Here is a 17,312-nt window from a genome sequence, read left to right as displayed (position 1 = left end):
GTGATGGCAGTGGCAGAGGATACTGTTATGCTGTAAAAAGTCCCAGAGCGACAGCTGGACTCAGCAGGGAACTACTCAGTTTGTCTTACATGATGCTTTTGGATTTATTTGGACCATCCTGGGTTTGTACCAAGAGCCTCGCTGCAACAAGCAGAGCAGCAGGCCAATTCCCAAACACCTCATTATACCTGCTGCTCCTCCCACTGCAAGTCATCTGAGTTTTCATTCCCACTAGCTGAACACAAAGGGAGGCACTCACTGGAAATGTTAGAAACACACAGGATCCACAAAAATGTCTGCTTCTGCAGTCGTGTATAGATCTGTGCTTTTTATGTTTCTGTTTTAAGAAACTATTTTTCACAGGTCTGGAGGTCTGATTGAAATGTTTGTGATATACTTTATTAATATAACGATGACAGGGAAACAGCTTCTTTATGAATAAATAATGAAAGTAGCATAGTGGCTTTTGAGGGCGGTCAGCACTGAGCCTCCTGATTCAACTCAGCCCATCTGGCTCACTAAGTCTGTCTCTTCTGAGACATTCAGTACTCGGCAACCTTTGATCTGCATTATTACAATAAGAGAGCAAAGTGTATTTGGCCTTTGAGCTCAAAGCAGCACACATTTACTTTCCCTGCAGATTGACCACAAACAGTTGACTATCATCTGTTTGGCAGAACCTTATAACACACTATGTGTCCAAATGGATGGTTGTTAAAACACTGGACTGCTGACATAAATGCTGCTGTAGCTGATGGGATGGTTCATAACTTTTGATGTAGTTCTATGGCTAAGCCCAAAATTATTCACATCTTAGGCAGACAGATATTTTCAGTCAACCAAGAAGGAAATAAGCAACATTTCCCAAAAGCTAACCACAATGTTCAAGTTGTTGTTGAAACACCTCTGAATATGAAATGAGGAAAAATGAATGTACATAAAAATCATCCATGAGTTCACTTAATATGTTGCATGGACATGTGCACATATGAACACTTTAATCAAGCGGTTCTCAACGTGGGCGGTACTGGCCCCCAGGGGACGTTCAGAGGACGGCAGGGGGCGCTGGCGGACATTTTTACAAAAGGGGGGCGCTGGGATGCCTTTGGGGGGCGTTTGGTCGAAGGTAAACTTTACACCTTAAATGCACAAAAMYTGSTAAAACTGTACTGTGTAACATTAAACCATGCTTGGCTGCAACTGTATCGATGGCAGCTCTTCTTCTATTCAGTGTTTGTTAGCTTCTGTTAGCTAACAAACACTGACCATATCTAGTACTGAGAATAAATATATATTAACAGTAAATAAAACTTATCACTTATTTATGTTTTTAACTAGATTTGATATATTTATTTCTTCAATATTATTTTTTATGTCAATATTAATGTCATGAGGCTGATGACTCCATGACACTTTCGATTAGGATTTGATTAAGAACCAGATTTGTTCTTTGTAATTTCTGTCCATTAAAACTATTAATCTATAAATCAATAGACAGGTTTATATAAAGATATAATCTATGTTTCTGTCTCATATTTGTATGGCATTAAAAGGATCTGGAACTTTAGTTTTTCCACTGAAAGCTCTGGTTTGCACAATAAATGCCATGTGGGTGAAGTTTTATGGATGATACTCTGATGTCCCATTCTCCTGAAGGCAGCACAGAGCTGCACCACCAGAAACTGACAAACGCTGAAGAGAAGAAGAGCTATGATTAATGTAGTTACAGCTCTATCCATGTTTTAATGTTGCAGAGCTCAGTCGGTTTGCAAATAGTTCAAAGTTTAAACTGGCATGTTGAACATCTTTTATCTGGTCATTTTGTGGAATATTTAACAACTAGAAAATGGCAAAGAATAGGAATATTTTTCCACTCTGATTGGCTGCTGTTAGGCCTCCAATCAGAGTGTTGAATGTTCATTGCATTTTCATAGACGCCTGTGAAAATAATTTCTACTCCCATAACTTTTTTGTTCTCTGGGAAATTATTTTTGATGATAAATACAGAAACAAGCATAAAAATCAAAACATCTACAATAGTGATAGTAATATTAATAATAAAATAATAGTCAGCCTACAAATTCTTTGGGGGGGGGCGGTGAGGGACCTAGATAAAGGCTAGGGGGCGCTGGCCCAAAAAAGGTTGAGAAACACTGCTTTAATCTCTCTAACTAAAGATTAAACTTATTAACAACAACAAATAACTGTTGAGTGTTTTGTTTTGCATATTTTTCTTGATAAATTGTGACATTTCAACAACTATAAACACTACAGGAGCAAAGCAGGACCACTGTTTGTCCAGAAGCTTGTTTGGATCCAAAGCCTCAGTTTATCCTGATCGCAGGCCGGAGACTCCCTCGCTAATACAACCGTGTTTCTTTGTGAATGAAATGCAGAGTGATGTCGGTGATCTTTCCCAGTAGAACATTTAATCAAAGAGTGCCAATGAAAAAGAAAGTAGAAGACTGCCAGCAGCTGGTCAGACTGCGGCCATATGGAGCTCATTTCAGCTGATTTTAAATCTGCCTGAATTCAGTAGTTAGCAGCAGAAGAAGAAACTAGAGAGAGTCCACTGATAATATAACATTATACAGTTTGACCTTGTACTTGTTCCTCTTAGATCTTATACGCATTTTTGAGAGTAATACAAATTTTACTATAATTATCACCGCAGTGTTGATATTCGACTTTGCATCAACTAAATATTCTTTTAGAATATCATGCTGCACTTCCTGTTTGCTGACTTGTACAGCATACAAAGTTACAAAAATGGCAACATGTACAACTGGTGTGGCCGACAGAATGCAATCCCCTCTGACAGGCACACGGCGTTTCTGACAGCATGCCCTGGAGGAAGAGAGGAGCAGAGGCATTAAGCAACTATCAGGCTGAGACGTATTCTGCCAGGATCATTTCAAAATAACAGTAACAGTAATGACTGATGAGAACAGTAAAGCTGACTAATCTTTATGGGGTAATAAGTATTTCAAATCTTGTAAAGATCTGATCTAACAATACTCCTTAAATAATTATAAAAAGTTTAGTTTTTTTTCTACTTTCTTCTCAACCTTAAAATGTGTCTGACTGTACAACAAAATCCATGCACATTTATTTAGACCAACCAATCAAGCCTTTTGGACTGTGGCAGGAGGCCAGAGGACCCAGAGAGAAAACCACACATGCATGGGGAGAATATGCAAAGAGCCCAGACTGATCTGAACTCAGAACCTTCTCGTTGCCAGGCAATGATGCCACCAACTGCACCAATCAATGTGCAGCTCATACAACAAAATGTGTATGGTAAGACATAGCTCAAAGATGTAGTACTGGGTAGAAAATGTAACTGTGAGCCATATCACAATATTTTCACGTTCTTTACTAACCCATGATGGTCACTGTGGGCAAACAGAAAAAGGATCTAATTTACTAAGACATGTTAGCTAAATCATATGTTCAGTTATTGTAAGTAGCCTTTATGGCCTGAATGATTAGTAATTGTTTATTTACTATCTCTTCACATGACTAGACACATGGAAAGGGAAGGCACAGGGCGCAGCAGCGTCTTTTGATTTGGTTAAAGACAAACATACAGAAGCAACTTCTACCAGTTGCAAATCACCTTGTTCTTGTTGCTGATTACCAAACTAAAAGTGGTTGGTCAACCTAACAAATGTCTAAAAATAAAAAAAGCAGCAAAAATTCTTCCAAATGCACAGCATCCACTACTAGAAAGAGGAGTCAATCTTAAAAGGGCAGTGTTATGTAATAACTATTTTGAACTTATATCATTTTATATTATTCCCTCATCAAAATCACCTGGAGTGTTTCATTTATTCTTTCATGCATGTTTGAGAAATCCTTCGCCACTAGAACAGAAACACTTAATCTCACCAAGCACCGCCTTTTCCACAAAGCTCCTCCTCAGAGCTACAGTCTACACCTGAGCCTCCACCTCACACAGCGCTCCTCCTCTGCCTGTCCCCCACTGAGCTCCTCCAGACTAGCATTAGCAACAACTAGCAAACACCTGGTGGAACTGAGTGTCTGCTTAGCTCATCTTGTAAACTACTTCTCAGTCCGATGCTTCTAAGAATGTTGTGCTGACTTCCTGAAGGCAGAGTGTCAGAAAGAGCAGGAACTTCTTAAAGAGACAGAAGCCCAATTTTAAAGCATCAATTACTAAGACACATTTCTTTTAAGTCATGTTTGTTATTTACAGCATTTTATAATAACTGAAGGTAACTCTTGAATATGCTATAAAATATCACTATGTCACTGGAAAATACATAATACCACCCCTTGCAAAAAAAAGAATAACAGACTCAAGCTGTGATCAAGCTGTGATCAAGTCTCCCTTCCTTATTTAAAAGTAGCAGGCGACATGCTTCTGCAGAATCAGTTTCCTCTTAAATTCAAGTAACTTCTGTGTGGGAAATGCCTGGAAGTGATGGCTATATGAAACTGTTTAGGCAGGCTTGAGAAAACAATGGAATGGTTAGCTCACATAGAACTGAACTCCATTTTACTTAACCCTCCACAAAGCAGATTCTCAACTGGTTGCCCCAACCTAGTGCTCAGCTCACAGATAGTTGCTCTATTCAGTTTTATCTTTAAACGGTTGTTTTTCCTCAGCATAAAAACCTTTTATCTGGCTGCCAGTGCTTCCTCTCTATGGTCTACTCTGTTTTCTGTCTTGGGCATCACACCAGCTGATGTACCACCACAGCCTAATCAAGACAGTGTGCACCTTTCTATGGAGGTCGTTCTTTTAGTTTTTGAAACTATCACTGGTCAGAACTAGCCAAACGCGGATGTTTTAGAATGAGTCTCTCCAGGCAGACAGAACCAAAGTCAGTGTTAGATTAACAACTGCTTTGGTTTTTCCAGATTTCAAACAATCCTGTTTTATGTAATAGTTCCATAGAATGCAAAAAAATATCAATATTTATTATATGCAATACACAATGCAATATGAGAGTTCCAGGGAGATTTTTCTCAACTGTATCATTTATGAGCTGCGGGAGAATATGTGTGCATGTGTGTGTGCGTGTGTTTGAGTGTATATTGACAGATTTGCAGAGCCTGTGAGCCAGCCAAGCTTTTCAAGTTTGTGTGTGTGTTTGTGTGTGATGTTGGGAGCAGCCCAAGCAGGCCTTTATTGAATTGGTGTTCAGCAGACTCATATGATAACCATAATTGAAGGGCTGGGCCGTGGATGGAGGCCATTACAGCAGCGGTCTGGACATCTTATCAGGGCTGCGCTACACTGATAGCTTCTGCAGTGTGGTCAGGGGAGGCAGCTGATCCTCAYAGAGACTGCAAAGAGCTCCGCATTCATATACACTAAAACATGAATCAACACACATACCAACAATAACAAATCACTATTTCAAGCCTTATGGCAATTAGAGAACAGCAATGACTCACTAAGTACTGAGTTCGTTAGATGTGACAGCTGGACCGATTTGTGTTGCAAGTTGCTAAGTTTCAAATTTAGCAATAAAGAACACCTACTTTACCATTAGTCCAAGTCCATGTGCAATATTATTAAAATTATCTTCAGATCACTACCCTCAGCTTCATACTGTTTTCATATTAGAAACCAAAGGTTTGAAGAGAACCATATCAGTTATTTATTGTTAACTTTAAGAATCTGCAACAATCACAGAAAATTGTGTGTGGGCTTTTCTGAGTTATACATGTTTTATATCTAGTACATATAATTGTCTATCAGATTTATGTATGATTAAATAAAGTTTACTCTGGGGTACTGCGATGGTAGTACCCCAGACGTCCGAGTCCTCAACTTGGACGTCACAGGCCTGATGACCTTTGCTGTATGTCTTCACCTCTCTCTTTACCTACTTTCCTGTCAATTCACTAACAAATAAAGGCCACTAGAGCCAACAGAAGCTTTTAAAAAATAAACATTCCTGATATCAGGCTGTGCAAAGATCTAATGGAGGATCTTTGTTTTACATTGTCATGTTTTTCTGGTTCAGTTCAATAGTCCTCACACTGAGTGTTGGAGCCTTTCAACATAACCTTGTAACTTGTCACATGACTCATGACAAGTTGTGTCATGAGTTACATGACTTGTCACTAAACCAGGTTCTGCTTCTGCTGGAGGTTTCTTCTTTGTTAAGAAAGGGAGAGCTGAAAATCAACAACACAACCCACGCTGCACTCCATGTAGGGTGGCTGATAGATTCTTTGTTTTGACTGATTTAAAACGTAACAGACAGCTTGATAAAGAGGGGATCTTCTTTATTTTATAACTCTCCTGTATCATTTCATTTGTCACCTACAATTAACTAGATTTACTAACTTTAAGTAACTTTATACAAATGTCCAGCAACACACACCAGTCCAGGTTCATACATTAACATTATGTTAAGAACTGCATTGATCCTCCTGACAAAYTCTAAGCTCATCTAATGGGTTAGAATAAAAGTCCAGTGAACTTTAAATTTCATAAAAATCAGTCTGATATTACAGAAGACACAACTAAAATATTATGTTCTACAGTTCAAATAGAATCTGTATTATTTTGTTTGTGTTTTATATGAGAAGGTTTTGTTCAAGATATGTACCTCCCGGTCCAAAACAAAGTCCATTGAACTAACTTTTTGAGCGTATGTTCTTGGTTGCTGGTGACCAAACGGAACCCATTTTTGTCCCAAAGATCTTTTTCTATGAGTGCAACAGCATTTCCTGCATCATAAATGGAGGCATGTTTTATGCTCCTTTATTAATGGAAGAGCAATTTGACAACAGTTTTGTGGTTTGGTTCCTGTGGTCAGTGTGCTGTCTTTTTTTTTTACTTCTAATATTTTCGTCAAAATGTTCTGTTAGAAGAAATAAAGATAATATTTGGTTTTTAAAGGAACACCATCTGTTAACTTTTATCTCTGCAGTCACAGTTGTACTTTGGCACAGACATAATGGTATGACTGTGAGCCTTGTCTAGGCAGCCTGCACAACACCCACTGAACCAAAACCAGAAACAACTTTGCTTTTGGCGAACACAATGTCAACTGCAAAACTGGGGTTAATTCAGACAACAAAACTAGAAGGGTTGAGACCAAAGTACAACAGCATACATCCTGTAACAATTGTAACTGAATTGAATTTGTAATTTTTTTGTAAAGTGCCTTGACATTTCTTGTGAATTAGCACTGTTCAAATAAACTCAACTGAACTGAGTTGCTCTGGAGGTCAGTTAGTAGAGCCACAGTGAAACATTCTGAGACTGTGTATCATGCAGAGAGCTGAGATGGGCTGAGATGGTTGTTCTACGATTTTAATTGATGGTGGGGTGCCGGCTGCTTCAGCTCCAGAGGGCTGAGGCAAAACCTGGGCTTTTAGGCTCCTGGGTGAGGAGGGGGCTGTGGAGACCACAGCTAGACCCCACATGACCACAGCAGTGCTGCAGGTGGTCCAGACTGAGTCCTCCACTGAACTGGTTCAGCACGGGGTTTTGTGGTGAAGAGGACTGAGGTTTTCAACTTCTTCTAGCAGCAGTGGACACACAGAAGGATTTAAACACCTTTGTGTAAGGAATGCTGCTAAATCCATTTTCTGGTCTGCTGGATCCTTCATTTGGTCAGAGCATATTTTGTTGTGGAAGAAGAGAACAGTAGTCTCATTTGATGATGAGTTGTAGGAACCTTAACTCGAACAGGCTCACAAAGACATGAAAGAATGTGGATAATACCGGCAAGAATAAAACCATGCTGAATCACGTGCAAAATCACATAAGGACAGGGAGGACAGACAATCAGGTTACAGGAAATAGACATCAGAAGGATTTGATCAGAAGGTAACAAAAAAACTGATGAACTTCAAACTGCAGGGAACATTTATGGACTATAATTTCTTTGTAGATGTCGGTTACTTGGGTTGTTGCCAACACATGTACTTAATTTTGTCCTAATAAAATACATAGAAAGGCAGAATCACGGGGAATTTGATCTTTTTGTTGTGTTGCTTTTCGTTAATAATAGTGAATCTTTGCACGCGTCCTTGCTTAAACTTTATGGAGGGAATCAAAAGCTGGCATGTAGGAAGATGCAGCTTGTGACTGCAAAGCTGAGAGAGCTGTGTCTATTCATAGATGGACTGAATGAACCAGCAACTTCATATGCACTTATGCTAAACACCACACCCAGTTTATAAATGTTGATGAGACTTTTTTTTTTTGGATTAATGTAATATGTTAAGTGTGCTCTTGCCTTTCTGTATGTTAGCTGAGCTTGGCATGTTGTTCTGGCTTCTTTTGTCACTTCCTGGATTCTGCAGTTGTCAGTGTCTTGTGGGCCAGTCTGGGTAAGGCTCCATGTTTTCTTTATTTGTGAATAATGGTTTACTGTGGAGTTCTGGGGTGCTGCTGTTGGAATTTTTTTTTTGCCTTTTAATCTTTTAGATAGTCACGATTCAAGAGGAATTTTTCTTATAAATGTGAGGCAGTAATGTGGGATAAAACGGAGGGGTCAAATGATATAAAGGGCCACAATTAGAGAAACTTCAAGAGCAAAAACAAAATACAAAAAAAACCCCAAAACAAACAAACAAAAAAACGCATCCATTTTTTGGAAAGTAAATGTTTTGATTGTGTTTAAAATACCTCTAACTTGTTGCATCACAATATTATTAATTTTTTATTTGTTTTAAAACAGCACTTCCTCCAACATTTAGAGCCCTGGGCAGCCTGCTGTCTCACCAGTGAGAAGGACCTCAGACCATCCACACAGTCATCTGGTCAGGTTTAAACAGGAACATTTGAATTATTCTTTCAGTTTTCTCTGTGAGATCACTGTCATCTCTGACAGGGGATGTGAGACTCCATCCAACAGGATGTTACAAAGTCTTACAAAGTGGGAATTTATTAGGTTAACCAGGAACTGCTGCTTTACAAACATTCCTTTCCAAACTAAGTATCACTCACTGAAAACACAACAGTAATATAATAATGTAGTTATTATGAACCACACCCTTCAGCCTGCTTTCAGTATTGGTCATTTCCATGGTTTTCTGTCAGTCAGCCAGTCTTCACAGTTCTGGTAACATACTGACATCAGCAGTACAGTCTGCTGTGCCCTCCTGCTGCTTAAATCTCTACATTCTTTTGACAAACTGAAAGTGTTAAATAATTTTATTGTAGCTGACCCTTTTATACCCAAAGCACCACCATATGCTTTTAATGGTCGGTTTCGCTTTCACAGCTTTTTCTCGGTGTAATAACACCTCTGATTGTTTTGCTATATCTAAGGTCTGTTAGCKTTAGCATGGCTTCCAGGACTTTGACTGCTTCTGCTGCATGTAACACTTGCTTAGTTATTCTTTGCCTTCTGTAGTGATAATTACTCATGCAATAAGCTGAGACTTTCTGTAGCTTTGGAGGCAGGAATCTTGGAGCTAGGATGTCTGTTGAAAACAAACTAGTTAATAGTCAAGTCTCATCAGATCCACCCATAACATTTATCTTTAGCAGATCACAGATGCTTGGACCTAAGTGAGTGTGTCATAGAAAGCATTGTTTCATCCTGTCCAGTGTTTCTAACAGTTTCCGCCTGCTCAGTGRTCTGAGAAGCACACATTGAGATTTAGCAGCTCTATGGTTAGAAACATGAAACGGAGAACCTTAGTTTGTCTTCCTTTATCCAGAGCACACAACATTAAGTCATATCTGAAACCATTATAATAGCTAAGTGTAAAAATGATTAAGATTTCTTCTTTTCCTGTTGATGGTGTTTTATTTATGATGAGCTTCCAATTACTTCAATGTATATTTACTCAAAAGTATAAAACAGTCATCCAGAAAATAGTTCAAGTAAGAGCAAAAGAAAATGACCCTGTAAAGCCCACACCATGAAATAACTGACAGAAAATTCCAATTCTTTGAAACTGGAGCCTTTATTGGTCCCTCTGAACAAACAAAAACATTTTTTTTCAAATATCATTTTCCATATATGAGTTTCATTTTGTATCATATTTGATACATCGGGTCACAATGCTCAAAGATTATTTTTTCTTGAACAAACAAAAACATAATAAAACACAAATAACTCAGATAAATTGTTAATTCCAAACATGAAAAGTGCTACAACAATGCAGCAATAACAAATCCACCAATGGAACTGGCAGGGTGGCAGTCTCGAGAACATAACATTTCAGTTATTTTCTACACGTATTGTGGCTCAGAACCTTTTTATTTTGCATTATGATAGGCTTGGAAACGGTTTCTGTCCTTGTTCAGACAAAAATGCACTCTGCATTTCTCACAGAACACATGGGCAAAGTGGCCCACACAGTGCTGGCATCTCTGTCGGGTTTCCCATGTTGAGAAATGATTGAGACCGTTCTTTCTCACATCAGGGGGCAACTCAGTGGTTTTCCTCCTCCTAGGAGGGGTTGGCGTTGCTTCCGGAGAGGACAAAGGTCTGCCACACTTTCTGACCTCTCGTGCCCTTGTGAGTGCAGTGGCAACAGAGGCCTGAAACCTTCGCAGGGGCAGGTGTTTCTGCCTGGGATGCAGTTTCTCCAGGTTCTGTAGCGGATCCATGCATTGATTACTGCCACTGTGATGGTGTGCCACCAAATGTAGATGTACCATCTTCGGGATCTGAAGCTGAACTTGTACAGTGCAGAAAGCATATCAAGAAGGTCAATGCTTCAAACTGTTTTTTTTTTTTCCAGCGATACTCCTTCCTTTTCACTTTGCTCTTTCCCAACTGCTTTGGYGTTTTGTCCTTTGGGATTTCTGGTGCTTCATCATCATCATCCTTATCTGGGTTTTCCTCTTCTTCATCATTTCCGCTATCTGGGTGTTCCTCAATCCTTGCAGGAGTCCATTCCTCATCCTCATCCTCATGCTCATCCTCCCCTAGCTGCTCGATGTCACTTGAATCATATTCAGAATATTTTCAACAGTGTATGTCTTTGCCATCTAAAAAAAACACACAGGCACAAAAAACAGTGTTTATTTTATCTTTGAATTGGTCAATTTTCAATGAAAATAAGCAAAAGGTGCAAGTTGCACATCTATTTTTAAGCTATAAATGTACCAAATTATGAACATGCAAACATGTCATTAGTTTATATAAAAAGACTGTACATTGCTTGACGTGATGTAAAATACATGAAGTACAATAAAAAAGACAATTGACAGATTTTTCAAGTTAACTGACCCACTGCATCAAATTTGATACATCACTTTTCAACACGGTTTTACAAAAAACTTATGATAAAATACTAAGTAATTTTACATTGCATCAACTCAGTAAGTGTTCCTATTGATAGTTCACCCCAAAACAATTTTTTTTTCTTACCATAGCCTTTTAAAATTGGCAAAGTTTTCCTGCTGAAACCACGTGTCCCAGTCCTTTGCCATGGCAGTATTGTAGTATCAGTGGAAAGGCCTCTGGTGAGAAAGTTACTACCCCCTGTTGGATTATCAGTGCACTATATGTGTCCAATTGTATACATCGGGTTTTTTAGGGAAAAAATGTCACACTGCTCATTTGGAGGTCTCAAAAACTCAAGTATCACATATGATACGTTTGGCATTATAGGGTTGGATACTCAAGTACTGACTGACTGGTTGTTAACAACCGATCAAATTTGTGAAAATGATATAACTGACCACAGACCAAAATAATGTGCAAATTCTGGTGTTTAAAAAAATGAATAAAATGGCATTGCTACAAAATAACTATTTTATTCAGAGGAACCATGTTAGACAATATTCAGTGTAAATTCACTGTGCCTACATACAGAACAGCAGGCTCAGCAAAATAACGTTAAAACAAAGAAACTTGTGTGCAAACAAGACTTGAACATAAACTGTAGGCGTGTTTTTGTCTGGAGCATTTTTGATCAAAATGTGCTTGACCTTTATTTAGTGAAGCCGCTGGAGCTTCACTAAGCAGCCTGAAATTGTACCCAAGTAAGAGAAACATTATATCCAAATAACATGGCTGAAGTAGAAGTGCAAAGTATGGTGCAGTAAAACTACTCCTACCAGTCCAGTTTTTTTAAGTTACTACCCACCTCTGCTGAAGGGATATTTGTGAGAAAGTGTTGTGTTCTCCCTCTTCTCCAGTGTTTCTCCTATGGTTGCTAGTTTCTAATGAGATTAGCCTCCTTTGTTTCCATGGCAACACTCTAAAAGGTCTCTGCCTTGGATTCCCCTCCCTAAGTATCTCTCTGTTTCGTTCTCTTGCTCCTTTTGCTGTCCGTCTGCTTTGGTCTATAACATGCATCGTTCCCGCAGTCTGCCTGGTGCTGCACCAACACAATCACACTGTGCTACAAGGGAAAAGTAAGAAACGACACTGTGCAGGAAACGGACCTATGGGGTAATATTACTATGAAACATCAGTCTGATGAGAAAACATTAATTATAAGTTCAAGGAACAAGTAAAAAGGATTTTACTGCCACCTATTGAGTGAAACAAATAGAAGATGTAGGCTTTGTTGGTCCAAAACAATGTTTCAGCCTTTAGTGCTACAAGCTGACGGGCAGTCAAAGAACAGAACCATGGAATGGTTAAACGCCGTCATGATTTGGTTTTGGTGAGGTGAGAGAGGACACAGGCAGACCCAGGTAAAGTGATGATGRTTTAATGATTAAATAATCCAAAGAACAGGTTTCTCAGGGAGCGACGGAAAAGACAGGGGGTAGTACACACCACGAGGATCCGACAAGAGACAAAGACAACAGGTGGACTTAAATACACGAGAAGGGTAATCAGGAAACTAGACACAGCTGGGATCAATCAACAGGGAGGACAGGACAGAGACTCACAGGGAAACAGGACTAAACACAGAAAATCTCAAAATAACTACACAGAAAAACACAGATCACAACAGTACCCCCCTCTTTTTCAAGGGTGGCTACCAGACGCCCCAAAACAAAAACACGAGAAAACACAAGGGCGGGTGGAGGGGCGTTGGATGGGTGGGGGCTAGAGTCCAAAAAAACATAAAACAACCCATCAGGGTGGGCGGAGGGGCGACGAATGGAGGGCAAGAGTCCACTGGGAACAAAAACAGAATTAATCAGTCCAAAGAAAAACAAAACGCAGGGTCAGGGCGGGACCTGCCGTGGACAGTCCGGATCAGATCAGATCAGATCAGATGTTGCATATAATGACACTGCATAAAAAAACCCTCTGAAAACTCTGCTTCACAATCTCAGATCTATCAGAATTATCCTCACCTTTTCAATGTTAGGTGGAAACTTTAACCTCAGGTTACTGTTTCTGTTGATGGCAGCAACGTGCAATCAGCTGTTTTATCCACTTCAGGGTGGAACTTTGTGAAATGGTTCTTGATGTATGTTGTCTTTCAAAGTCTCCTGTAATTTAAATGCCCATTTTTTGTTTTTTGTAAATCTCAAAAAGAATGATTATGTAGTTGTTGTGGTGATTATTTCTTCTCTTTTATTATCATTTATGATGCAGTGGTGTAAATGTGAGAGCCACTCCACAAGTGTATCACAGTCTTTGTAATATTAATATGTCGGTCATTTTTTGGGGGGAACCTATGGAGTCAGGGGAATATGAAACATCTGGTTGTGAATCTGACTGTTTGTTGTGTTTGCAGGATCCTGGCCACTGTAGGGGCTGATTTTGATCTGAGAACACTGAGAGCAGTCAGAGTCCTGCGGCCTCTCAAACTCGTCTCTGGCATTCCAAGTAAGTTTTCAGATACTGAGATTGGTGATGACAACAACTAATAAAGATTGCAGATTGCCATTGTATGCATATATATATATATATATATATATATATATATATATATATTGTTCTGACGCTTAACTAGTAACACGTCTGTGCAAGCCAGCAAGTTTGCGCAGCTGCACTTTCCGCTGGTAAAAACCAGGAGCACATCCATACTGACCTGCTCAACCTGGTCCACCACCAAAGGTTGGATGGAAGCACATAAGCACTTCCCTGTATCCTACAAAAGGGCAACTCATTTCACAAAATGTGTCCTCCATTGCCTTGAAAATAATTTTTGCAGCTGAGTAAAAAAATCGTTTGCTTCTGTTAAAAAAAGATCACATATTATAGCTGCAACCATGAACTAACTTATAACCTTAACCACTAAACTGAACATTCTTGTTTATTTGCCAATTTCTAATAAGCTATAGTCCATCACCTGGGATTGTAAGTGAAAGCCTCAGCCTGTAATATGAGCAGGAGAGATCCTTGCACAGAACAGTCATGTTTTATTCATGCTTCATTCATGTAGTAGCCTCTTACACCTCCTGCTTTTAACTTAATTTTTAAACAACTTGTAGATATTATAAATGGCTAACTTCATCAGATAGTAAAACTATCCACAACTAAATCAGAATATTTCTAGTTTGTATCAGCCTGTTTCCTATTATGCATTCACCTTGAAAAAATTAAGTCCGACCAACTTAAGACATTAGAGCATAAAATATTCTAAATATGTTTTTTAAGCTTTGAATGTGCTTTGGTTTAAGGTGTTTCTCATATTTGTTCTTAGGCCTTCAAGTGGTGTTGAAGTCCATTATGAAAGCGATGGTACCTCTGCTCCAGATCGGAATGCTGCTTTTCTTCGCCATTCTCATGTTTGCCATCATCGGCCTGGACTTCTACATTGGCAAATTTCATCGAACATGTTTCAAGAATGGAACAAGTAAACAAGATCAACACAAATAGGGTTTCATCTAAATTCATGACTCTTGAACACTTATCAGTTTGAAAGGAGAATTTTTTTAAGTGTTAAAAGTGACAGATTTTCTACTTGACATATTTTGATCTGTAGCGTTTCCAGATATAATACTTGTTTGTTTAAAGGCTCTACACTTCTTATACATATCAGTGAGTCACATTTGATGGATTGTGGGACCTGCAGACAGATAATATCCCAAAAGATCTGTGTTTTGAATTTGTCAGCTTTTTAGTCATCATAAGTTGATCTGCCTCAAAACTGCAAGATATTTGCAAATAATTTCTTTGGTAACACTTTATTCGAAGGGGGTGAATAAGATTGTCATGACACTGTCATAAACATTAAGAAATCATTACTGTTTAAACTTTACCTTTAATAAAATAAAGTTACCTAATTTTTAAAGTGCAATCAGTAATACTTTTATAGCAAATTTAAATCAGTAATGATTTATTGGTTAATGTCAAGTTGTCATAACAAAGACATTTTGAATAATGTCAACTTTGTATTAAAAGTGTCAAAATTTACCGAATGACGCTTTATGACAACAGTCATAAATATTCATGACGGCTTATTTATGTTCATGACATGTGTTATGTCATGTTTATGACAGTGTCATATCGGTCTTATTCACCCCCCTTCATACAAAGTGTTACTTCAGACCCAATGTGAAAATCTGGACTTTTTTTCTTTGGTGTGTTTAACTGTGTATAAATGTGTGTGTGTTTATGGTTGTAGAAGAGCAGGTGGCAGATTTCCCTTGTGGACCTGAACCTCCAGCAAGGACCTGTGGCAAAGGGAATATCTGTGAAGAGTACTGGCTTGGACCTAACTTTGGGATCACAAACTTTGACAACATCCTGTTTGCCATTCTCACTGTTTTCCAGTGTATCACCATGGAAGGATGGGTGGACATCCTGTACAATGTGAGTTTTACTACAGAAAACATGTGTATTGAGATAAATAGTTCCAGATGTGTGGTTTGATGTCTTTGATGTCAAATACAGATTTGCAGATAATGAATCCCAGTCTAATATGTATTAAATAGGAATTACTGATAGCAATAGTATTCATGTCCTGAATCTCTCTCAAAAAAGAGAAAAAAAGCTTCAATGTTGCATGTTCTACATTAGTAATTGATTGCTTCCTGCTTAACTCGCTTATAAATGATGCTCAGGTGCTGCAGTATCCATTTTCCTAGCAGGTTTCTACAGGAAAGCCTGTATATCTTTGACAGTTACATACTTTATATAAAATCACACATACTTATTTTCCGTTTGTCTGACAGCAAATCAAACAAAGTTATTCATATTTTATGTAATTTATGATACTATCAAGCACATGTTTTTTAATCCCTTCAGACTACAGGGCATGACTAAGGGTTTTGTCTCTGTGCATTTACAAACCAGCAACTTCAGACAGTTTATTGCTTTTATTTGTGGGTACTTTTACAGATTTCTCACCAAATCACTGAACCCGTCTTGCTGCTGAACAGCATGATGGCTGGACACACCCATGGAGTTAGTTCTTACCTATCACTGTATCTTCTGCATCCTCTCCACCAGCAGTGTCTGGGCCCTGGAGGGAAGCGTCACTAATCTTCATAGACAGTGGGTCATTCTCTCGGTTTCCATTGCCACATCTTCCTCCTGGGTCCGAGCGCCAAAGACTTTGATTTGTCAATTAAATTTTCTAATACCCACCCTCTTTGTGTGTGAGACTTTCCAGGTTGAATATGCCCTAACCGTAGCCCTAGCAACAGACACATAGACTACCATGGTTTTAGGATAGTTGATATATATGTAAATACAGATAGAAAATAGTTCTAAGTGTAATGAAATGGACGAGTCATTAAACCTCTGTGTCTGTGTGTTCGTATTCAGGCCAATGATGCCTCTGGGAACATGTGGAACTGGCTCTACTTCATCCCTCTCATCATTATTGGGTCGTTCTTCATGCTCAACCTGGTGCTGGGCGTGCTGTCAGGGTGAGTACGGACTGCAAGCAGACCTGAGCAGAGGGCTCTCTTCTTCTGTACAATACAAGCAGGTTTTAAAAAAACTCTCAACCAAACATGCTTATCATTTACTGAGGTAGTTGAAAACACATTAGTTACATATCCTCTGCTTTTTCGCATAACTGTCTGCAAGAATAACATCTGCAGATGARCAGTGCAGACCTTACACTGCACTGCTTGTTTTTCATTTGCCAAACTACTTGACCTCTACACCAATCAAAATTCATTTTATTTTAATCCCCTTTTATAAGAAATCCCATGTAGCAAGCCAATCTTCGCACTATTCAGCTCATCAGCTAATATTAGGACTTTGGACTGGCAGACTGTTGTTTTAAGTTGTGTGCATAACAACATAAACATGACAGAATATTTTCCTCAAAAAATAGAAATTGATGTTCCACAAAATCTTCTCATGATTGATAGGCTCCAGGTAACATGTCTAAATCACAGCATGGACAGAAAAAAAGGTGTGATGACACTTAGAAATGTTACTAATCTGTAGCTTTTTGACATCCAACATTTAGAACGTTCTCCTCCAGGGTGTACACTTTTCTTGCACTTACTAATTTAGCTGAATTCCACATATGTG

At 38.8% G+C, this 17,312-nt stretch overlaps 1 protein-coding gene across 1 annotated transcript in view; it reads left to right on the top strand.

The window, feature by feature from the left end:
- LOC103469617 (voltage-dependent P/Q-type calcium channel subunit alpha-1A-like) overlaps positions 1-16,693 on the top strand; it is a gene marked incomplete at its 3' end in the record, with an annotated part of 23,325 nt that extends 6,632 nt beyond the window's left edge. The window contains exons 4-7 of the mRNA XM_008417392.2: positions 13,609-13,700; positions 14,521-14,673; positions 15,445-15,632; positions 16,590-16,693. Coding sequence (XP_008415614.1) covers positions 13,609-13,700; positions 14,521-14,673; positions 15,445-15,632; positions 16,590-16,693 — 537 coding nt within the window. The remainder of the gene's footprint in view (positions 1-13,608; positions 13,701-14,520; positions 14,674-15,444; positions 15,633-16,589) is intronic.
- Positions 16,694-17,312: the final 619 nt, after the last annotated feature.

This window comes from Poecilia reticulata, linkage group LG9 (genome assembly GCF_000633615.1).
Source record: "Poecilia reticulata strain Guanapo linkage group LG9, Guppy_female_1.0+MT, whole genome shotgun sequence".
In the NCBI taxonomy this organism is placed as follows: Eukaryota; Metazoa; Chordata; class Actinopteri; order Cyprinodontiformes; family Poeciliidae; genus Poecilia; species Poecilia reticulata.
The sequence above is the reverse complement of the archived record's forward strand: the minus strand, read 5'-3'. Positions and strand labels throughout refer to the sequence as shown.